This window comes from Neovison vison, chromosome 11 (genome assembly GCF_020171115.1).
Source record: "Neovison vison isolate M4711 chromosome 11, ASM_NN_V1, whole genome shotgun sequence".
NCBI lineage: Eukaryota > Metazoa > Chordata > Mammalia > Carnivora > Mustelidae > Neogale > Neogale vison.
In genome coordinates, this window is record NC_058101.1 from 88,122,661 (window position 1) to 88,148,162 (window position 25,502).

The window sequence follows — 25,502 nt, forward strand, 5'->3', positions numbered from 1 at the left end:
CTGTTCCATTGGTCTATGTGTCTGTTTTTGTGCCAGTACCATGCTGTCTTGATGATGACAGCTTTGTAATAAAGCTTGAAGTCCGGAATTGTGATGCCACCAACTTTGGCTTTGTTTTTCAATATCCCTTTGGCTATTCGAGGTCTTTTCTGGCTGCCCTATGACCCAGCAATTGCACTACTGGGAATTTACCCTAAAGATACAAACGTAGTGATCCAAAGGGGCACGTGCACCCGAATGTTTATAGCAGCAATGTCCACAATAGCCCAACTATGGAAAGAACCTAGATGTCCATCAACAGATGAATGGATCAAGAAGATGTGGTATATACACACAATGGAATACTATGCAGCCATCAAAAGAAATGAAATCTTGCCATTTGCGACAACATGGATGGAACTAGAGCGTATCATGCTTAGCGAAATAAGTGAAGCGGAGAAAGACAACTATCATATGATCTCCCTGATATGAGGAAGTGGTGATGCAACATGAGGGCTTAAGTGGGTAGGAGAAGAATCCATGAAACAAGATGGGATAGGGAGGGAGACAAACCATAAATGACTCTTAATCTCACGAAACAAACTGTGGGTTGCTGGGGGGAGGGGGGTTGGGAGAAGGGGGGTAGGGTTATGGACATTGGGGAGGGTATGTGCTTTGGGGTAAATTGGAAAGGGAGATGAACCATGAGAGACTATGGACTCTGAAAAACAATCTGAGGGGTTTGAAGTGGCGGGGGGGTGGGAGGTTGGGGGTACCAGGTGGTGGGTATTATAGAGGGCACATCTTGCATGGAGCACTGGGTGTGGTGAAAAAATAATGAATACTGTTTTTCTGAAAATAAATAAATTGGAAAAAAAAAAAAAAAAAGAATCCCCACTGACAGAGAGCCTGACCCAGAGCTCAATCCAAGGACCTCAAGATCATGACCTGAGCAGAAGTTAGATGCTTAACTGAGTCCTCCAAGTACCCCTGAAACTGTTTTAAAGAAAAAAGCACCTTAATCTTTTTCTAATAGTTTTGCTCCATTTGCTTTTGGCTGAATGAGTTTCCTTATATAATTCTTTTTCCCTTTCACATCCTAAGTATATGACCTTTCTAAGCATAGTCATTAAACTCATTGCTCCTTTTTCTCTGGAATATTCTCCTCTTGCTTTTTCTATTACATCTGTGTTGATGATTTCAGAAAGTCTCTTAGACTTTCAGATAAAGTTCAGTTTCAGGGGTGCATGGGTGGCTCAGTCAGTTGTGTCAGGACTCTTGATTTTGGCTCAGGACATGCTCTCAGTCAGGGTCCTGAGTTGGAGCCCCACAAGATGATTCCCTGAGTCGGGAGGTTCAGCAGGGAGTCTGCTTGAGATTCTCTCTCTCCCTCTGCCTCTCCTCCAGCTCACATGCTTGCACACTCTCTTTAAAACAAATATTTTAAAAAAGAAAAAAGTGTCACATTTGCAAATACCTAAAGGACTTTCATTAATTTGACAAAAACTGTTGAGGTCCTATGAAGTTCCAGGCGCTAAGGCAGATGGTAGGAATAAAATGTTGAGCAAGACATGCCCTCATTAAGCTTCTAATAGGAAAGACAGAAAAAGACTAAACAAACCACAAACTTTGATACATGCTTTAAAGGAAAAAAATATGGGGCCAATGTAAAGAATAATGGCGGGGGGAGAAGATTACCTATGCAAAGTAGTTGGAGAATCTCTCCTTATGAAACTAAAATTTAAGTTTCAGTACGAGGAGTGAGCAGCATGAGTGAGGTAAAGGGGATGCGGTCAAAAGAAAAAGCTTGTGCAGACCTTGGGCAGAGGGAGACCAGTATAGCTGCTGCAGTAAAGAGTGAAAGGAATGGCATAAGATGAGGTTAGAGAATAAAGCATCATAAACCATGCTAAGGAGTCTGTGGTTTTACCCAAGAGCTATGGTGAAGCTACTGAAGGTAAGAGAGTGAAAACAATATTGGGTTATATTTTAAGATCACTTCTTTATGTGGAGAATGCTCTAAGTCCAAGAAGCTGAAGACATAATGACTTAAGATTTGAGTAACGAAGGTGGTTGGAAAAGAATAATCAGATCTGAGAATTTGGAGACATAATAGAACTTAGAGATAAATTGTAGAGTACTAGGGAAAGGACTGAGCCTTTTAGTCTGTCTGAGCAAATGGGAAAATGCCATTTATTCAGATGGAGAAAGCTGGAGGAGGAGTAAAATTAGATGGGAAAAATATAAAGTTTCATTATCACAAACAAAGCTGCTCCAGTAAGGAGAGGATGGTGATGGTAAAAGGGAATTATACAGTGTCAGTGTAAGTTCTGAAATGGTGATGTAAAGCTCTGAGTTACAAATAGAAACTCAGTTCCTACTTCAACTCTGTAACTCGACCTGCCATGTTTCAGTGAGATACTAGTTGGATAATTCAAGAAAAAGAGGAGAAAACCAAAAGAAGAAATTCAAGATATGATAGGGAATAGAACCAAAATTTAAATGAAGGGATTAGCTATAAGAGGAAAGATCCTTCCTTCACTCACAGTGGAGAAGATGAGCACAAATGCAAGGAATTACATAGACTTGGTGGTAGAGAACAGAAAGAAGCTTGGATTTTATAGTTTCTTACAGACAAAATTAAAAATTATGAGACATGGCCATTAGCTGAAGCAAGATGAAAGAGAGGATGTAGGATATTTGAGGACAAAGAAAAGTATGAAATGGACGTTTCAGGGAACGTGTGAGCAACCCTACTGGAGACACAGGCTGGTTGGGCAGTGAGGAATACCCATCTGAGGTTCCTAACACATTTTAAGTATGTACTGATTATCTGAGTTACTCCAGGAACACGTACTTAACCTTACCCAGTCTTTTCCTATCCCTAAGTATATTCACAACTGTATTTCCAAAACCAGATTACTCTCATCCACGCTATTCACACTTCACATCAGCTTTCAGATTCCTGTGTATATGGAAGCACCACTGTACCATGTAAATTTGAAATGTTATGTTTTATTCATCCCACTTCATCTATCATTTGTTGTCACATTCATCTTATCACATCAATTTCTAGACTATGGACCCTGAAAAACAATCTGAGGGGTTTGAAGTGGCGGGGGGGGTGGGAGGTTGGGGTACCAGGTGGTGGGTATTATAGAGGGCATGGACTGCATGGAGCACTGGGTGTGGTGAAAAAATAATGAATACTGTTATGCTGAAAATAAATAAAAAATAAATTTAAAAAAATATTTTCTTTCCCTGTTCATTTCTATCTCAACTCTAATGTAAGCAGCTGCATCACAGTCACCTAAATTATGATTCCTTAATTCAGCCCCAATCCTTATAGTATTTTTTAAAAAAAACTGTTAGCAATTATTGCTTAAACATCAACTTATTTTAATCATTACAAATGTAATTAAAGCTTTTCCTAATTGCCAAGTACTGTGTCAAGTATTTATATTATCACATCTAATCCTAGTAACTTCATTAAGTTATTCATTAGAGATTATTTCTACTTTTAAGAAATTAGAAGAAAACTGAAGGAGAGAATTATAGATCATGCTCAAAGTCATTTAAATAGCAGAGCTAAGTCTCGTGCCATTCCCAACAATAGAATCAATCCCTGACCAAAAATCTTTCACCATTACTATCTTTCTCATTAAACCCAACTTTTGACTGGATTTTAAATGACTCCATAATTCAGTAAATCTTATCAACCTAAGTATATTCTGTATTACTTTATTTATACACACACACACATACACACACACACATGCACATATATATGGACTACATATATATATTTCTGCACTAGTAATATATTTATTGTTCTATAAACAATTGTCACTGTTCTCGTTGCTTTCTTCTTTCTCTCTCTCCTCTATTTCTCTCTCTCCTCCATTTATTCAAGTTTTATTAACTTAAAGTTAAAACTTTAGTTTCAGTATCCAAATATTTGAACTCTGTCAGCTCTCAACTGTTTATGAATTCTCATACATGTTTGGAGATATATATATACACTTTAACTCTAAAAGCCTTTGTATTTAATGATCCACACCCACTAGAAAAGGCCACTTCAAATCAATCAAAGCTACACCATTGTAAAAATGGCCAAAGATAGTCAGTTAAAACACTACTATTTACAGCTCAAATGATTAGGATATTTAATACTTTTTCCACAAGGTCAAATACTTGGGACTTACCTCTTTCAATGATAAAAGCAGCCAATGAATTGCTACATTTCAGATATTCTGAATGATTGGAAATTAGTTGATTAAATGTTTCTTTAACAATTTGTGAAATCTTTGCATACTGAATATGTCTCCCTTCTGGAAAAAAAAATCAAATGGAATATGAATTTGAAGAACACACTGCTTTCTCCCAGAGGTCTCTATTATCCTACTATAACACTGCAATTGAGTGACTTTGTTATTTATAGGTAAGGGAGTAAATTATAATTTATGTCATGATTGATATTTTAAAGCTTTCAATTCTATAAAAAAACAACTTCATTATTCAGCTTTATGGAAAACGCCTTGTGAAAAAATTCTTAATATTACATATCAAAGAATTATTGATATTTATGAAATACTCAAAAGTCCTACAAGACACAAGTCATTATTCTTTGAATAAGATGCTCCCGTATTGCCAACCTACATCTCACTGAATGCCAGTAGTCTTCCCTCAACACTGTGATAATTAAAATACACTCCTTAGTATTTGCCCCACTAAGAACTACTGCAAAGCACTAAGCACTTAGACCCTTGATATAGTCCATGTTCCTACTAAAAAAGTCCTAAACTTTTTGAAAGGGGATAAAGATAGTTTTAAGTAACTAGGATCACTAGAGGACAGTTTATAACCAAGAATATACATCAAAGTTACCCATGCATTTTAAAAAAAAATATGACAGCGCTTAAAATTAAGATTCTGGATAGGGCCCTGGCCATTTGTTGCTTTGGTATCCCTACTGAAGAACCATTGTTTTGGAGAATGAGAGGTTGCAGAATGACCTAATACAGTGTTTCTCCAAGTTTAGTTGTAAGCCACTGATAGTTCCTGGTGTTTCATGAGGTTGCTCAGTAGTGTATCAAGTGGCTTGCAGTCGATTTCATATTTTTAGAGTAAAAAAAGCAATGAAACAACTTTGCTGTCATATATTATATATGAAATGAATACAATTTTCACAGAAATTCTTTCTACCTGCTTAATAATCATTACATTAAAGAAAAGTACACAAATGATAAAAGTATATTTTGGCAATCTCAGCTAACATTCTGCTAACAGGACACAATACCTTTCAGTTAGGCCATTTACATATTTTTGTTTATATCTGTTAAACTTTTTCTCTTAATATTGTTAATACTATCTTCTTGCCAAAAACAAATTCACATTATCAAGAAGAATGTGAACAATCACAAAATTATAAAATGAAGCTCTGAGAGCAAAAAGAATGAAATAATAGTTATATTCTTTTATCTCCTCACAAAACATATAATGTGGAGGTGCCAATTATTACCGTGATTGCATGCTAGCATATATTTCACTAAAACTGATATTGACAAAACCATCATTGTGTGGTGTACAAATTAATTTTTAGTCCTTATGTAGTAAAAATATGAGAAGTACTCACAACTTTTCTCTGCATACCAAAAACTCATGATACAGAAGAAGCAGTATCCATTTAATGATATTTAACCTTTTAAAAAAATATTTTAATCTATTTTTAAAAAGATTTTATTTTACTTATTTGAGAGAGAGAGCTCGCATGCAAGTGAGAGGGAAAGAGCATGAGCATAGGGAGTGGCGGAGGAGAGAGAGATGCAGACTCCCTGCCAAAAAAAAGCCTGATGTGGGGCTCCATCCCAGAACCCTGAGATCATGACCTGAGCTAAAGGCAGATGCTTAAGCGATGAGCCATCCAGGTGCCCCAAGATTTTATTTATTTGAGAGAGACACAGAGAGAGAAAGAGGGCACAAGATGGGGGAGGGTCAGAGGGAAAAGCAGACTTCCTGTGGGGAACCTGATGCAGGTTCTCAAGATGCTCCATCTTGAGACTCCAGGATCATGACCCGAGCCAACAGCAGAAGCTTAACTCACTGAGCCACCCAGAACCCCTGATTTAGCTTTTTTAAAAAAACTGAAACAGCAATATAAAAATATACATTCGGAAGTTGCATCACCAAAGGCAGGCAATGTTACCAGTTTGTAATAGAAATTTTGAGAATCTATAAATATGTATCACTTCAAAAAACAAAAAATGGGACATGTTGAAATGCACTTTTTGCATTTACTTGCTCTTGAACATCACTCAAGGGTAGACATTAGTATTACCTTATCCTTCTTAATGGGTCCATAGAATGAATGAACTGTAATTTTTTTGATCAGATCATATAGAGTTAGCAAGTACTGGATTATGATACAGAGTAGAAAAACACACTGTGATTAGTATAGAACAAGAATTGAGTATGGGGCAAAACAAAACAAAAAAAATGCTCTGCTACACATTAAAAGGTTGTACCTAAATATCATAAAGCACATATGGGACTTAACAACATACCAGTATACCTCTTGATCTTAATTCAGTGTTGAAGGTAAATAATATTGTGAATATAACCAAGTCTCAGTTACTAGATATATCTCTTCTAAAAAACAGAGAAATGCAATACCATTTTCCTTATACATGTATATGTGTAATGTACCATTAAGGAAATAAAATGTTCTCCCAAATTACTGAAAATGAAAGATAAGATAAAAATATGACATGCATAATGCCATTTAACATTTCTTTAATTTCGAGTAGCTAATTTCAAGTGACCTACAGTATCATGAGTAACCTAAACCTATCTTCAGAGTCAAAATACCACTCTTTAAAAATTTCTATTTCTTTGTTTATTTATTTCATTTTTAGAAAGGGGAGGCAGGAAGTGCAAAGAGAAACAGAATCTTAAGCAGGCTCCACACCCAGCATAGAACCCAATGCCGATCTCCATCTCACAACCTGGAAGTCATCACCTGAGCTGAAATCGAGTTGAAGCTATGGCCTGAGCCAAGCAGGCACCCCAAAATATCATTATTTTTAATGAAATATGGTCCAGTTAGAAATAGGACAATGCAGACAGGCTGTGAAATAGTGATACACTCTATAACTGGCCCAACCAGGATCTGTTTTGGAAATTACTGTGGGTCTCAAATCTTTTTTCTCCAAAGGCAACATCATTTAACTCCTGTGTTTACCCATAAGCTGGAAGGATGAGGTTTGCTCTACATGTTCTGACAACTTGACTCCTGTCTCAGCCTACTAAACTTGGCTCTAATCATGCATTTCCTTAAACATACTGTTAGCCACATTTTCTTTCTTCCTCACAGATTTATCTGTTTTCTCAGGGTAATATTAAACTATATTGTCAGTCACTGATCAGAGTTTTTATCCCACTATTCATTAAAGTTGCCCACAGAGGCTGAAAAGACAGACTAGAGCCCTCTCCCACATTAAGGGATGATTACTTCTAGATTCACCTCACACTTCCCTTCTTTTCTTCAATTCTTAGGACTGTTAGATCAAATTACTATACTAAACTTTGATGAATTTTGCCATTTGAATAGGCCTATTTTCCCTGGTCTGGTCCATTTACTCCAAACAAGCGTAGGCTTTCTCTGTTTTAGAAAGATAACGTAAATTTAAGAAAACAATGCACAAACCAAGTCTGAATAGGCATAAAGTTTATTTTTAAATCCTAATCTCCAGGAGTGCCTGGGTGGCTCAGTGGGTTAAAGCCTCTGCCTTTGGCTTGGGTCCTGGAATTGAGACCTGCATTGGGTGCTCTGCTCAGTGGGGGGCCTGCTCCCCCCTCTCTGCCTACCTGTGATCTCTGTCTGTCCAATAAATGAGTAAAATCTTTGAAAATAAATAAATAAATAAATCCTAATCTCCAGATTTAGAAGAGAAAGAAAGGCACATTTTCATTTTAAATCTATAAGCACTCTGAACTTTGAAGTCTGAAGTGTTAACCACTATGTAAACAATGGAGAAATAATTTCCTGACTTTCAGAGGATTCATAATCTGACAGGAAATGGATACAACTACAACACATGTTGAATATGACAAAGTGATATTAAAAAAAGGTTATTATTTAGGAAGCATCTACTGGCACTGATTTAAATATTCCACATATATGAATTCATTTAATCCTCATAATTACCAATGCTGTAATTATTGTTATGGCCATTTTATAGATGGAAAAATTAATGTGCATGGAGAAATAGCTGATTGTAGATGATACAATTAGTAATTGTAGTTGTAGTTTTCTTGGGCTTGAGTGATCAATAATCGCCATTAAAAGTAAATATTTATTTATCAAATAATTTATTATTTAATAAATAAATTTATTAAATTTATTAAAGATTTTATTTATTTGACAGAAACCACAAGTAGGCAGAGAGGCATGCAGAGAGAGAGGGGGAAGAAGCTGCCCGCTGAGCACAGAGACTGATGTGGGGCTCGACCCCTGGACCCTGAGATCATGACGTGAGCCAAAAGCAAAGGCTTAACCCACTGAGCCACCCAGGCACCCAAGTAAATAGGTTATTTAAAATGAATGTCCCAACCGTTAACCACCAGAAAGCCATTGTTTTTCATTAATGACAAGCCTACCAAAGCAAAACATTCTCAGAAGAGCAGCTATACGAAACTGATGAACCACCTCCTTATAGAAAAATAGCCATTTCTTCAATTTTTCCTCTCCCCTCATTTCTCTTTTTTAGCAGAATACAGAAGGAAAATCTCCTCCTTGTAGAAGTGTGACAGTTTTGAATGATAAAATACTATTGTATATGCTAATACCTAAAGCATATTTTGATTATATGTTTTATTATATGTTTTATTTTTATGTTTTATTTTTTACTGGTTTACTCTTCTAAAAAAGAACATCATAAAGGACTTTCCTACCATAATGTACTTTTGACACATATGCTGGTTCGGGTGAAACAACAGGTTCTGCAGGAATAGGAGGAGGACCTGTAAATGGGGAAAAAAAAAAAAAAAAAGCATAAAGAAACATGAAACTTCAATGTTCTAAAGAGCAGGTACCCTAGTATTCTATAATAAACAGCAATCTTAAAATGATTATTTTTTCTGTATAGGCCACCAAATATTAGCTCAGTCTTGATAAATGTCTTACCTATAATGAAATTATACACACACAGCTCTGGATTTCCTCATCTTATGCTGCTATACAGTTTGCATTGTCACAGATGCCATATTTTCAAAGAGTTAAGAACGAAACCTTGTTTCGTTCAGATGCTCATGAACAATTTTCTATTTACACTACTATGCAAAATATTTAAAATTAATATCCCATCACAATTTGGTAAGTAAAAGTTACCATTTTTCCTAGGGAGATATTACATTCAAAATTTTCAAAGCTTTTAGTCTCTTTGCAATGGCTTTCCAATTTGGATCATGACACGGGGAATCCAGGAAAAAAAAACAAACAAAAAAGAACATGACATTAAACCAAAGAAACAACAACAACAAAAAAGATCAGAAAAGATTAAAAGAAGAGTTTCTGGGAGCAAAGTTTCACCTAAATTAATTAGTATCTCTCAAGAATCATTCATAAGAACGAAAGAAGCAAACAATATTGCGACTTGGGTCTTAATTTTGAGTAAGACAAAATACTGACTGAACATATCAAAATTAGCAAGGAAAGACTGGCAATGTCATCTTGCAGTTTACATTAGTTAAGCAAAGGCTAATATCTAGAGTTAGATATATACACTCTGGACTTTAACTAAGCAGAGTTTTAAAAACTCAGAGAAAGATGGAGTTTTTCCATTTACTCAGGAGAGTTGGGCTCAGGTAGAATGAAAACCAAATATATTAAATCCTGTTCTTCAAGAATAAATAATTTCAATAAAAAATGGGACTGTACAAGTTGGCCTGCATTTTAAAGCACCATGTTCAAACAGGCAAAATAATCTTGAAAAAGAACAATATTGGAGGACTCACACTTCCTATCTTAATACTTAAAGTGGTAATAAATCTAAACAGTATGGTAATGGCATAAAGACAGACACATAGATTGATGGCATAGAGAACCCAGAAATAAATTCTCACATATTTTCTCAAAAGATTCTTGACACGGGGGCCAGTAACTAAAGGGGAAAGGGCAGGCTTTGCAATAAATGATGCCGCAAAAACTGGATAGCCACATGCAAAAGACTGAAGATGGACCACCACCTAACCCCATATACAAAAATTAACTCAACATGCATCAAAGACACAAACATAAGGGTGAAAACCATAAAACTCTTAGAAGAAAATCTAAGAGAAAAGTTTAAGGATGACACTGAATTTGGCAATAACTATCTAGATAGGACACTGAAAGTATAGGTAACAAAAGAAAAAGTTGGGACTTCATCAAAATTAAATATTTTTATGAATCAAAAACCACTATTAACAGAGTAAAACTGCAAATCACAAAAAGAGAGAAAATACTTGCACATCACATACCTGATAAGGGATTGATATCCAGGATATATAATAGTCTTTCCCTATGGAGGGGATTGGTTCCACTACAGATAATACATAGATATGCTATGTTTCCAATACATATGTCTTTATGACAGTTTACTGTATAAGTTGGGCATAATAAGAGATGAACAATAGAACATACATACTGTAATAAAAACATGAACATAGTCTCTCTCTCTCTCTCAAAAAATCTTATATTGTACTCACCCATCTTCTAATGATGGGAAATTTTAAAATGTAATGAGAAGAAGTGAGGTGAATGGCACAGGCGTTGTGACATAGCATTAGGCTACTACTGACCTTCTAATATGTCAGGAGGATCATCTGCTTCCAGACCATAGCTGACCACAGGTAACTGAAGCCGTGGAAAGTGAAACCATGAATAAGGAAGGAACTACTGTATAGAGAACTCTTAAAACTCAATGACAACAACAACAAAACAATAAGCCTTTTCAAAAATGGGCAAAGGTATTATTACCTTTCTCTGAAGAAGATATAAAATGGCACATGAGAAAATGCTCACCATCATTAATCATTAGGAAAAGGCAAGTCAAAGCCACAATGAGATGCCACATCATACCTAGTAGAAGGGCTACTATCAAAAACAAAACAAAACAAAAAACCCATAAAATAACAACTGTTGGTGAGGATGTAGAAAAACTGGAACCCTTGTGCACTACAGGTAGAAATGTATAACAGTGTAGCCATTATGAAAAACAATATGGCAGTTCTTTAAAAAAATTAAATATAAAATTGCTGTATGATCCAGCAATTCCACTTCTGGGTATGAAACCCAAAGAACTGAGACCAGAATGTCATAGCTATTTGCACATCCACATTCATAGCAGCATTATTCACAACAGCCAAAAGTTGAAGCAACTCAAGTACCTATCGACAGGTGAATGGATAAACAAAATGTGGTATATACATACAAGAGAATATTATTCAGTCTTAGAAAGGAAGGAAATTCTTACAGATGCTACAATGGAGATAAACCTTAAGGACATTATAAGTGAAAAAAGCCAGCCATGAAAAGACAAATACTACATGATTCCACTTTGCAATACCTTGAGTAGTCATATTCATACAGACAGAAAGCAGAATGGTAATTGCTATGAACTTGGTGTTAAAGGCTAAGGGAGGGGCGGAGAGGAGGATAATTGTTTAATGGGTATAGAATTTCAGTTTTGCAAGATGCAAAGGGTTCTGGATATTGGATACACAACAAAGTGAATGTACTTCACACTAAACTGTACACTTAAAATCATTAAGATACTAAAATTTGTTTTATATATATACATTATAAAATTCTGTTTGACTACACTAAAAGCCTTTTAAATGATTTTTTTAGTAAGGAGTATTGAAATAAACTTAGAACAAGGTTCTTAACTCATTGTGTCAAAAGTGTTAGATTTTCAGGGTGCCGGGCCAGCTTAGTTGGTAGAGCATGCAACTTAGTCTCAGGGTCATTGAGTTCATGCCCCATGTTGGGCATGGAGCTTACTTCAAATAAAAATTTAAAAAAAAATTTTTTTAAGAAGTGTTAAGATTTTCAAAACTTAAAAAATTAAAGAAGTTCTGTACAACTAAAAAAAATAAGATTATACTTTAAAAACACCACATATAAAATATGAAAAGATACAGATGGAAAATAATTTTGATGAGTTCAAAACTTTAAAAAAAATTAAGCTTTCAAGTTTTATGTTATAAATGAATAGATCAGAAAAACTGATATAAAGCTCACAGCAAAGAAATACTCACCTCTTATCTTCCATATCCCTTCACAAGTAAAACAAATCTTTAAACTCAGCTGTTTAGGACATTTTAAAGAATATAAGGGAAAAGGTGACCTAATTAAATTATTAAATTAAATTATTACTAGGCTCTGTTACAAGAGAAAATACATTATTAAAAATCCTTTAGTCTTAATTAAGGTACTATTGGTACTCTTTGAGAAAACAATGTTGGATATAAACGGGGCATCAGTGGATATGGAAAAGTGCTACCTTAATTTTCAGAAAAGGCAAAAGATAAATACTTAGAAACTAAAAACTGTAGCCCACCAGGCAAAATATTTGCTAGCCCTGGATAAGCATTTTAAAGACCCTTAGGGAAAAAAGTATTTATCATTAGAAGCCAATCATAAACACCCATTTCTGACAATTAAATTCATTGCTTGGGAAATTCTGTAGACTTGTTTTAATGTAATTTCAACAAAGCACTTTAGTTTCTTGAGGGCAGAGGACAGATCTTACTTGACTCTAAATTCCCAATACCTACCACAGTCCTTGGAATACAGCATATCCTGAAAGTATAGATTTACTGATTCTACTGCATGCTATAGTTGGAAGGAAACTGGCAAAATATTGCTAAGGATATACCTAGGTGGGTTAATAGCTGATAAAATAATCACATATAAAGAATTTCCATTGATAAACTGAAGAAGTGTCTTAAGAATATTTCTTGCCACCAGTTCTGTATTTTACATTAATTTGTTGAAGACTCTGGAAAGGCAAAGGCATGTCTATGAAAGAAATAAATCACTTATCACATTAAGCGAGGATAAATCAGTGAGACGGAATAAGTGAATGATGGACAAATATGAATATTGGTAAAGAAGCAAAATTATCGGGACGCCTGGGTGGCGCAGTTGGTTGGACGACTGCCTTCGGCTCAGGGCGTGATCCTGGAGTCCCGGGATCGAGTCCCACATCAGGCTCCCAGCTCCATGGGGAGTCTGCTTCGCTCTCTGACCTTCTCCTCGCTCATGCTCTCTCTCACACTCTCTCTCTCAAATAAATAAATAAAATCTTTAAAAAAAAAAAAAAGAAGCAAAATTATCAAGAGATAAAATCAAAACTCAAAATTATCAAAATTGAATTCACATCAGAAAGAGGAATTTCCAGGTTAAAATCAGTACATACCCTCCAAATATTTAAAGGAAAAAAAAGTCAAAGAAAACCATATCTATAGGACAAAAGGAAAAACAAATAATATGACACTTACCATTCATAATAAATGCAAATGTTAAAGTTTTTTTTTAAAAGATTTTATTTATTTATTTGACAGAGCGATCACAAGTAGGCAGAGCAGCAGGAAGAGAGAAGAGGAAGCAGGTTCCCTTCTGAGCAGACAGCCCGATATGGGGCTTGATCCCAGGACTCTGGGATCATGACCTGAGCCAAAGGCAGAGGCGTTAACCCACCGAGCCACCCAGTCGCCCAAATGCTGAAGTTTTTTAATTGAAATATTCTTTATGTCAAAAAAATCTAATTTTATGTACAATAGAAAATCATTGAAAGTAAAACAGGATAAAGATATTAAACAAACACAAAAGGTAACTAAAAGTAGCACTGTGAGAATTAAAAGAATTTTAAGACAGAAAACACATAACATATAAAATATGCAAGATAAAAAAGAAATAATTTTATATTGAATTTTAAAAAGTATACTCTCTAACAAAATTAAACCACTGCATCATTGCTTTTTACAAGTCAAATAAGATGTAATAATTTAAATATTTCAATAAAATAAGGATAATATGACAATTATAGTGCCAGCACGTATAAGACAAAAATCATACCTAGCCCTGAAAATTAACCTGAAAAATAGTAAAACAGAAAATAACATGAAATTTAACACAATACACTCCTAAGTACTTAATAAATCCAAAGTATGACAAACTATTTGAAAACAATGAAAAAACTCCACATCAAAACTTACATGTAGCAAAATAAATCATTTTTAATTACTAAATAATGGTTTTAATTGAACAAAAATAAAATATGTGAAATAAGATTTAAACTTAGAACAAAAAGATATTAAGTATTAGAAAAGAAAAAAATGAATAGACTAAAAGCCAAAAAGCCCAGTATTACAATAAGTGATAATTTGAATTTAAAAAGAATAAATTTATAATCACTGCTTAAATAAAATTTGTTTTTCTTTTTTAAAGTTAACTTATTTACAGATAATATAATGTATGATTAAGGGACCACTGACAAAAACTGCTTATTATGCTAACACATATATAAAATGGCAACATCCATTTTGAGGAACATCCTCAATATGTTGCCATTTTATATATGATTAATATTTAATAAGAGCTACTATCATTTACATTACAAGTTATTCAAGCACTGGTTGAGAGCTTTGCATGCATATTTAATCCTAAGAACAGCCATAGGAGGTAGTCACTATCAGAGTCACCATTTTTTATTACTTATTTTTTTAATGTCCCCATGTTTTAAATGATGAAAACAGGTTTAGAAGGCAAATAACATGCCTATCCAGGATCAATATTTCAACCTGCATAATCTATTTCTGGAGTTTGCTTTAGGCCATTATTTTCTCAAGTAGCTTTACCATTCCTGAATTTAGATAGGCAAACTTCACAAAAATTGCGTTTAAAATCTCTATTAAATGTACTGTATTAAGAGCATAATAAGAATCCAATAAATTATAGAGAAAATCAAGTTTCTGGATGTGAAGCTACTGGGAATCTGACAAATTATGAGACAATTCACTCAACATGTTTAGAGCTTATGGTGCTGAAATATATGAGTATTTTTTTCTTTTATATAAAACCTTTATTTTTTTATTCTTGTTATTTTTATTTTTAATTCCAGTACAATTAACATAGTGTTATATTAACTTCAGGTGTACAATATAATGTTCAACAGTTCCATATGTTACTCAGTACTCATCACCATAAGTGTACTTTTAATCCCCTATATGAGAACATTTTAATTAACATTAAACATGTCAGCAACCAGCAATGGAAGGAAATAAATTCTGCAACTTCTATCTTGCTGTTGCCATGAAACTCTTCAAAAACAAATCCTTCAGGTGATTTCTTCTGGAAAAAGATACATTTTACAAATAATAATCAAGAGTATTTACCTGTTGTTTCTAAAACTCTTGGTTCAGGTTCATCCAATTGTAGAAGCTCATCAAGAGCTAATTTTGCTGCATTGGATCTAGACTCCTTTTTATTTTGTCCCAGTCCAGTCTTATATTGAACACCATCCACCACAGCACAAAAAGCAAAATATGGTCCCATAACGTTACCTTGAAAAAGAAGTCAGAATGAATGCTGCAATAATTCACAGTATGATCTTGCAAATGACATTTGATAAGAAAAATATCCCAGTACAAAAGTTGTGGAAAACGATCCTGGCCTATCAGTTTTGTGTTTTATTTTTTACAATGCAGGTTAAAAGTAAAGCTGGGTGAGCCCCTGAACTAGTTCTGAGGAACCTATCCAGCAGCCAGTTTGGCTCCAGATTCAACATGAACAGTAGAGACAGCTTTAGAGTACAGATCATGCATGGAGCAACAGTGTCTTGTATAATGAAGCCTGGCAATAGTAAGCACCCAAATAACTAATAAATGACCAATGAGGGGTAAAATGTGGAGCCTCTGGCAACATCTCTCTTCTTTTGAAATTCAATAATAATAAAGCTCAATTTCTCCCACCTTCTGAGTGCTCTGATACTCATATAAGAGTATAAGTTCCAGAAAAAAAGGGATCCTTTTGCAGAAATCTTGTGAGTCTATTAGGGAGTTATGATAAGCTACTCACACCACCATAGCCTTGAAGGCAAGTGGAGGGGAGAGAATCCACAAGGAAAACCAAAACAAACAATAGTGAAGACATGCTAAAGAATTAAACTCAATGTCCAGCCATCCAAAATTCCTAGAAGGATTACCTTTACACAATTATTTTTACCTAGTTTTCATTTTTGCATAATGAAAAATGAAATGGAATCATAAAAATTTACAGGGCAAAGGTTTTTCTAGTTCAAGTTTTACTTGTTGGTAATTTGGACTTTAGAAGACCTTTAGTCAACTTAAGGTTCTACCCTGTTTATGGATGGCTAGGTACAATGTCCCTCCACATAAGCCTCGTCATCATCACCATCATTATTACTTCCTCACATATTACACTAACTTGTTTTTTTCTTTTTTTAAGATTTAATTTATTTATATGTCAGAGAGAGAAGCGAGAGTGAGCACAGGCAGACAGAGTGGCAAGCAGAGGCAGAGGGAGAAGCAAGCTCCAAGCAAGGAGCCCGATGTGGGACTCCATCCCAGGATGCTGGGATCATGACCTGAGCTGAAGGCAACCGCTTAACCAACTGAGCCACCCACGTGTCCCTGGGTTTTTTAAAGAGGTACATCAAGGTTTTATAAGAAACTCCTCACCGCATCTGAGTAAACTGATTTTCTCTAGGGCTTCAGTTTCCCAAGTTCCTTCCTTATGATCACCTAGGTTCCAATCCAAATATATAAAACCTGAGAGTATTTTGTATATTTAACTAGCGGCCCTGATGATTTTTATGTGTGAGATAGCATCCATCAAATTTGTTAATTTAGTATTTGGTGTTAGAGTGCTGAGCCTTTAAGCTTCATCCTATCATACTTCAGATTCTCAAACTTTAGTATGTATTTAAATCACCTATAGAATTGTGAAAATATGGATACTCTGGTCTCATCATTAAACCTATTGATTCAGATTATTCAGCTAGTACTATGAACACAAAGTGAATACCATTACTAATCAGTGGAGTGTGTTTTTGAGTAGCTTTTACACAAATCAATAAAGATTTGCCCTTACACACTTCTTTTTCTTATTATGATCAAGAGTTTACATTTTCCAAGAACAGTCTTAGAAGAATGGAGGGAAAACTAGTGACACAAAAATTAAGTTCACAGTATTGATCATGAAGTAATCCAACCTACAGTAACTGTACCTAGGAAAACTCTACCTTCTATATTAAGACTCTATTTTTGTCACCTGTGTACTGTTTTTTCTTCCAAAACAACAGACTGGAGATGTGACTTTACTATGACAATCTTAGCTAAAATCTCAAAAGCTTCAAATTCTTTTACAAGGATGTCTTGAGACCCATATTGGTGAAAGTTAGCAACGGTAAGAAAAAACTTAAAAAACCAAGCTATTTGATAATGATTTTGTATATATAAACACATACACACACACACAAACACATATTTGTACACACATATATGTATTTTTAAGGACTGTGTTTGACTCTCATACTTTCTGCTTGTCCATGTATATTAAGAGCACTTAGTCTCTTATCCCTCCACTTTTCTAAAGTTCTTTCTATTCACTGTTCATGACGTTAAGAGATTAGAGGATGCTTTTTGCTTTTATTTGATCTGTACTACTGTAGCCTTCCACAGGTTGGGAGGGAAGTTTATGAGAGAATGGAGAAAATAGTTACAGACAAGTCTGCAGATAGGGTATCCATCATGGAAGTGTTATTTTCACCTCTTTACCTTGAATTTTAGAAGCTAAATTAGACCATAATTTTGTCTGGTATAATCATCACAGAATCTTTCTCATTAGAGAATCCAAATATTTAACAACTCTTCAAAAGCATGTTTAATCTACAAGTACTTACACCTGAAAATAATCCACAAGGCTGATGGGATTTTAGTTCACCTAGCCATAAACAAAAAAATTAAAATTCGATTATAAAAACTTTGTACATGTAAGTTATTTGCAGAAAAATATGAATATAAAAATTCCCGAGGTATACTTGTTAAAACATACCAGTAGTTACCTAATCCCAAGATTATGCGAATGTAGAAAATAATCAAATTTAGTAGTATGTATATGCTCTGTTTTTAACAGGAAAATATCTTACAGTATTGTAATAACCAGATACAACTTGGCACTTGCCTGTTGTTACAGTTTCCTTAAGATCAAGGTGAACCCGCTGCATTTGTGCAAACTGGTGCAAAGCTGACACAGGATTTATCTCTCCACGTCTGTATTTCATTACGAATTCTTTAGGTATTTTTTTTGGAGGAAGGACAGGATTTGAAATAGATGAAAGGCCTTTGGAAAGCAATGGTTCTGGAAAATTACCTAAAAATATATGGTTAGAGTTGTCAGTTCAGTAAAATAAAAAAATTTTTTAAAAATTTTAAAAAAAGCAAAAACACTAAACTCTCCCATAAAATGGAAGATTGTCCCTGATACATCTATTATATGTACTCTTCATTACAAGTAAGTTTCTACTAAAAAAATTTTTGCACACATGACAAGTGTAACCTGTTGATGCATATACTTTTTGGAGCACCAAAACCATTTTTGCAAAGAAGTGCTATCACTGTCATAACATGAGGTGATATCAAAGAATCACAGAATTTTAATGATGTCAAGGTCTTCAAAGGCTCTCAAATCCTTTTTTTTTTTTAAATACATGGTCTCACTAAGGTCTGGACTAAAGACACAGACCTGGGACTAAGGTCCATTTCTATTTCCTACTCACTATTTTATATTACTTTTAATATTGAATTCAATTGAATTTAAGTGTTTGTCCCTGCTTTACACTTATGCTAAGTGATATGTTGACTAAAAACCAGTATAAGTCCAGTCCCTTCCCTGAAGTGACCAACACCACCTTACCTTAAAAAGGCAAGACAGGGGACACCTGGGTGGCTCAGTGGGTTAAGCCTCCGTCTTGGGCCTAGGTCATGATCTCAGGTCCTGGGATCAAGCCCCAAATGGGGAAGGGGGGCTCTCTGCTCAGCAGGGAGCCTGCTTCCCTTCCTCTCTCTCTCTCTACCTGCCTTTGCCTTCTTGTGATCTCTATCAAACAAATAAGTAAAATCTTAAAAAAAAAAAAAAGGCAAGACAGGCTTGAAGCTGTTAGAATAACTGAGCAGCAAGGAGGATATCCACATGCCTCTAACGGTGTTCAGAGGCAAACTGGAGCTCCAGGAGGGACATAGCCCCTGGTAAATGGATATGTATCCAGGCAACATTTAAACTGGAGGCTCAACAGTACTTATTGGCCATTCTAGAATCTCAAAGAACCAAGGCATTATTGCAAATGAAAAAATCGTACCCGTCACTTGGGTAACCTTGGAAGCCATATTCGACAGGCTGTATCTTTCTGAAGAATATCCTGTGGGTGTAGTTACTGTCTGGGTTGATGGCTGAGCTGGCAAGTTCTTCTTCAGCATTTGAGCAAAGCTAGGGACCCGGGAACTCTGAAACCAGTCATTGTTGCCAGACATTTTCTCACCTGCAAATCGTTAAGAAAATTGGCAGAAAACAAAAAAAGTACTAGATAAAAATACTTACTCTGAAATTTAAAATATACCTACATGGCTTAAAGTCACTCACACGACACAGGACTAAACCTCTTAACTCATGTCGTGACTGTTTCGTGACTAGAGTTTTAACAGGTACGGGGCTCATCCCTCCTACATCCCTTCCAAAGCACTGCTACAAAAGGGCAAAGAAGGGTCAAAGCGGTCCGCAGGGACGGTCCTTACAACTACTCGGGGCTCAGGGAGAAAGAAAAAATTAAAAAATAAATAAAAACAAAAACAGGATACCCTCAACGGCCCGATTCCCAGCCCAACTCCCACCCACCAAAAGTGTCCTTCCTGCCGCGTAGGCCGGAGACCGAGCCACAGGCCCGGGGCTCGCCGGCCCCAGCCGCCGACGCCGTTGCTTCCTCCTCCCGGCCTCAATCTCTGGCTTTGGGACACTCTGCGCGAGAGCCACGCGCCCCAAGGTTGCGTCTTTCAAAAGCGGCCTCGTGGCGTCCCCGCAGTACCCGGACTAACACCCCCCACACCAAGCCTCATCCAATCACCAACCGTCTACGCGTCCGGGCTTCCGGCCCTGCGCTTGCGCTCACGCAGTTCCCTTTGGGCTGTGCCGGCTGGGCGGGCTCCGCGCTCTACGACCTGCGTCAACAAGCAGAGAGACGTCAGACGTCATGCGCGCGCATTCGAAGCCCTGTAAGGTTGGCCTTGTTTTGTGAGCCGGAGCACTCAAGCTTACTGCGGCGGTCAGTGCCGCAGAATTCGAATGAAGGTTCTTGGGTGCGGCCCGTTCGCCGTCCTGCCAAATGCCCTCCACACCCCGCTCACCACTGTACTCACAAAGCACTGTTTTGGGGCATCCTTCAGGGTGATTAGAGGCTGTCTTTGGGGTGCCGTGTGTGGGTGGTTTCAAGGAAACCTTGGGCTCTAACCCTGGTTATACTCTGAGGAGACCCCTGTGGACAAGGTTTGGCCTCAACCGTGTCTTTAATGTTTACAGAAAAAACCGCTTTGGACTCCTGCCTGAGTTTCACAGGAGGAGCCAAACAACACTCTTGACAATAGGCGGGGAGGTTGAAACCTAATGACAAAGCTATCAGGGGTGTTTTCAGTTCTTTGCACTCGTGAAAGATGTAGGAAACCCTAATGGAGTTATTAGCTGACAGATGGTTAAATGTGTATATATATTCCCCTATGAAGGCAATTGGTTTTCTTATTTATACACATTGTGTTATAGATAAGATTTCGATATGCGCTATGTCAATCTTGGCCTTAGCCCAATTCCAAGGGAGCTGATTTTATTAAAATAACCTCAATTGCCTATGGTTGTGTAAAGTAATCACTTTGTAAAGACTCGAGCCCTCCCGTCCTGCTCAAGGAGAATATTAAAACAAGACCACACTATATCTATGACTAATTATCTTCTGGCTAATGCCTGGCTCTGTTTCTCTTTAGTAAATTACCAAGTTTGGTTTATAACCCAGAAGGAATTCAAGGAATTGAGTGATAGCATTATAACAATATATAAATGCGTCCCTCCCTACTTTTTTTTTTTTCTTCTAAGATTCTATTTATTTATTTGAGAGAGAGAGAGAGGACTACCAGCAGGGAAAGGATAGGGAGAAGCGACTACCCGCTGACCAAGGAGCTTTCTGTGGGACTGGATCCCAGGACCCCGGCATCATGGCCTGAGCTGAAGGCAGAGGCTGTAACCCACTGAGCCACCCAGGCGACCCCTTGCTTTTTTATATAGATAAGATTTCTCAAGGATTATATTGCTTTAAAGGAAAAAGGGAAAGAGAAAGAAAACAATAAAATTGATAATATTCTACCTCATTACAACAAGAGGTAATAGCTACCCAAAAACATATGGGCTAACTGGAAGAAAGAAAAGCTTCATTCCTCTCATAAAGCAATGCATTTTCTTTTCTTTTTTAAAATTTTATTTATTTTAGAGAGAAAGAGAGAGAGAGCACAAGCAGGGAGAGGAAAAGGAAGAAGCAGACTCCCCAGTGACCAGGGAGCCAGATGCAGGACTCTATCTCAGAGTCCTGGAAACATGACCTGAGCCCAAAGTCCACACTTGAACAACTGAGGCAACCAAGTGCCCCTAAGCAATGCATTTTCTTTTTTTTTTTTTTTTTTTTTTTAATGATTCTTAATGTTTATTCAGAAATAATCCCATGCCAGGGACTAGTCTAATGACTTTACATATTTTTTTTTCCCAATTTATTTATTTTCAGAAAAACAGTATTCATTATTTTTTCACCACACCCAGTGCTCCATGCAAGCTGTGCCCTCTATAATACCCACCACCTGGTACCCCAACCTCCCACCCCCCCCCCGCCACTTCAAACCCCTCAGACTGTTTTTCAGAGTCCATAGTCTCTCATGGTTCACCTCCCCTTCCAATTTACCCAAATTCCCTACTACTCTCTAACGCCCCTTGTCCTCCATGCTATTGGTTATGCTCCACAAATGAGTGAAACCATATGATAATTGACTCTCTCTGCTTGACTGATTTCACTCAGCATAATCTCTTCCAGTCCCGTCCATGTTGCTACAAAAGTTGGATATTCGTCCTTTCTGATGGAGGCATAATACTCCATAGTGTATATGGACCACATCTTCCTTATCCATTCATCCGTTGAAGGGCATCTTGGTTCTTTCCATAGTTTGGCGACTGTGGCCATTGCTGCTATAAACATTGGGGTACAGATGGCCCTTCTTTTCACGACATCTGTATCTTTGGGGTAAATACCCAGGAGTGCAATTGCAGGGTCGTAGGGAAGCTCTATTTTTAATTTCTTGAGGAATCTCCACACTGTTCTCCAAAGAGGCTGCACCAACTTGCATTCCCACCAACAGTGTAAGAGGGTTCCCCTTTCTCCACATCCTCTCCAACACATGTTGTTTCCTGTTTTGTTAATTTTGGCCATTCTAACTGGTGTAAGGTGATATCTCAATGTGGTTTTAATTTGAATCTCCCTGAGGGCTAATGATGATGAGCATTTTTTCATGTGTCTGATAGCCATTTGTATTTCTTGATTGGAGAAGTGTCTGTTCATATCTTCTGCCCATTTTTTGATGTGTTTGTCTGTTTCGTGTGGGTTGAGTTTGAGGAGTTCATTATAGATCCTGGATATCAACCTTTTGTCTGTACTGTCATTTGCAAATATCTTCTCCCATTCCGTGGGTTGCCTCTTTGTTTTTTTGACTGTTTCCTTTGCTGTGCAGAAGCTTTTGATTTTGATGAAGTCCCAGAAGTTTATTTTCGCTTTTGTTTCCTTTGCCTTTGGAGACGTATCTTGAAAGAAGTTGCTGTGGCTGATATCGAAGAGATTACTGCCTATATTCTCCTCTAAGATTCTGATAGATTCCTGTCTCACGTTGAGGTCTTTTATCCATTTTGAGTTGATCTTTGTGTACGGTGTAAGAGAATGGTCGAGTTTCATTCTTCTACATATAGCTGTCCAGTTTTCCCAGCACCATTTATTGAAGAGACTGTCTTTTTTCCACTGTATATTTTTTCCTGTTTTGTCGAAGATTAATTGACCATAGAGTTGAGGGTCCATATCAGGGCTCTCTACTCTGTTCCACTGGTCTATGTGTCTGTTTTTATGCCAGTACCATGCTGTCTTGGTGATCACAGCTTTGTAATAAAGCTTGAAATCAGGTAAGGTGATGCCGCCAGCTTTATTTTTGTTTTTCAACGTTTCCTTAGCGATTCGGGGTCTCTTCTGATTCCATACAAATTTTAGGATTATTTGCTCCAGCTCTTTGAAGAATGCCAGTGGAATTTTGATCGGAATGGCATTAAAAGTATAGATTGCTCTAGGCAGTATAGACATTTTAACGATGTTTACTCTTCCGATCCAAGAGCATGGAATGGTCTTCCATCTTTTTGTGTCTTCTTCAATTTCTTTCATGAGTGTTCTATAGTTCCTCAAGTATAGATCCTTTACCTCTTTAGTTAGGTTTATTCCCAGGTATCTTATGGTTCTTGGTGCTATAGTAAATGGAATCGATTCTCTAATTTCCCTTTCTGTATTTTCATTGTTAGTGTATAAGAAAGCCACTGATTTCTGCACATTGACTTTGTATCCTGCCACGCTGCTGAATTGCTGTATGAGTTCTAGTAGTTTGGGGGTGGAGTCTTTTGGGTTTTCCATATAAAGAATCATGTCATCTGCGAAGAGAGAGAGTTTGACTTCTTCATTACCAATTTGGATACCTTTTATTTCTCTCTGTTGTCTGATTGCTGTTGCTAGGACTTCTAATACTATGTTGAACAAGAGTGGTGAAAGTGGGCATCCTTGTCTTGTTCCTGATCTCAACGGGAAGGCTGCAAGCTTTTTCCCATTGAGGATGATATTTGCTGTGGGTCTTTCATAGATAGATTTGATGAGGTTCAGGAGTGTTCCCTCTATCCCTATACTTTGAAGCGTTTTAATCAGGAACGGATGTTGGATTTTGTCAAATGCTTTTTCTGCATCAATTGAGAGGACCATGTGGTTCTTCTCTCTTCTCATATTAATTTGTTGTATCACATTGATTGATTTACGAATGTTGAACCATCCTTGTAGCCCAGGGATGAATCCCACCTGATCATGGTGGATAATCTTTTTAATGTGTTGTTGGATCCTGTTGGCTAGGATCTTGTTGAGAATCTTAGCATCCATATTCATCAGTGATATTGGTCTGAAATTCTCCTTTTTGGTATGGTCCTTGCCTGGTTTGGGGATCAGGGTAATGCTGGCTTCATAGAAAGAGTCTGGAAGTTTTCCTTCTGCTTCAATTTTTTGAAACAGCTTCAGGAGAATAGGGGTTATTTCTTCTTGGAAGGTTTGGTAGAATTCCCCAGGGAATCCGTCAGGTCCTGGGCTCTTGTTTTTTGGGAGATTTTTGATCACTGCTTCAATCTCGTTATTAGATATTGGTCTATTCAGGTTGTCGATTTCTTCCTGGTTCAATTTTGGTAGTTTATATTTTTCCAGGAATGCATCCATTTCATCTAGGTTGCTAAGCTTATTGGCATATAACTGTTCGTAGTAACTTCTGATGATTGTTTCTACTTCCTTGATGTTAGTTGTGATCTCTCCCTTTTCATTCATAATTTTATGAATTTGGGATTTCTCTCTTTTCTTTTGGATTAGTGTAGCCAGTGGCTTATCGATCTTATTGATTCTTTCAAAAAACCAGCTTCTAGTTTCATTGATACGTTCTATTGTATCTCTGGTTTCTCCCTCATTGATCTCAGCTCTAATCTTGATGATTTCCCTTCTTATGTGTGGAGTTGGTTTGATTTGTTGTTGATCCTCCAGTTCTTTAAGGTGTAGAGACAGCTGGTGTGTTCTGGATTTTTCAATTTTTTTGAGCAAGGCTTGGATGGCTATATATTTTCCCCTTAGGACCGCCTTTGCTGTATCCCATAGGTTTTGGACCGAAGTGTCTTCATTCTCATTGGTTTCCATGAATTGTTTCAGTTCTTCTTTGATCTCCTGGTTGATCCAAGCATTCTTAAGCAAGGTGGTCTTTAGCTTCCAGGTGTTTGAGTTCCTTCGGAACTTTTCCTTGTGATTGAGCTCCAGTTTCAAAGCATTGTGATCTGAGAATATGCAGGGAATAATCTCAGTCTTTTGGTATCGGCTGAGTCCTGATTTGTGACCCAGAATGTGGTCTATTCTGGAGAAGGTTCCGTGTGCACTTGAGAAGAATGAGTATTCTGCTGTTTTAGGGTGGAATGTTCTGTATATATCTATGAGGTCCATCTGGTCCAATGTGTCGTTCAATGCTCTTGTTTCTTTATTGATTTTCTGCTTCGATGATCTGTCTAATTCTGAAAGAGGCGTGTTAAGATCACCTACGATTAGTGTATTCATATCAAT

General features: G+C 36.7%; 1 protein-coding gene across 2 annotated transcripts in view; it reads right to left on the minus strand.

Annotated features, from left to right (window-relative positions):
• ADAD1 (adenosine deaminase domain containing 1) overlaps positions 1-19,575 on the minus strand; it is a 60,644-nt gene extending 41,069 nt beyond the window's left edge. For both annotated transcript variants that reach the window (XM_044225852.1, XM_044225851.1), the window contains exons 1-5: positions 19,404-19,575; positions 18,230-18,418; positions 15,421-15,588; positions 8,932-9,000; positions 4,185-4,310 (exon numbers count right to left, since the gene is read on the minus strand). In XM_044225852.1, the coding sequence (XP_044081787.1) occupies positions 4,185-4,310; positions 8,932-9,000; positions 15,421-15,588; positions 18,230-18,418; positions 19,404-19,575 (724 nt within the window). The remainder of the gene's footprint in view (positions 1-4,184; positions 4,311-8,931; positions 9,001-15,420; positions 15,589-18,229; positions 18,419-19,403) is intronic.
• Between the last annotated feature and the right edge of the window lie 5,927 nt (positions 19,576-25,502).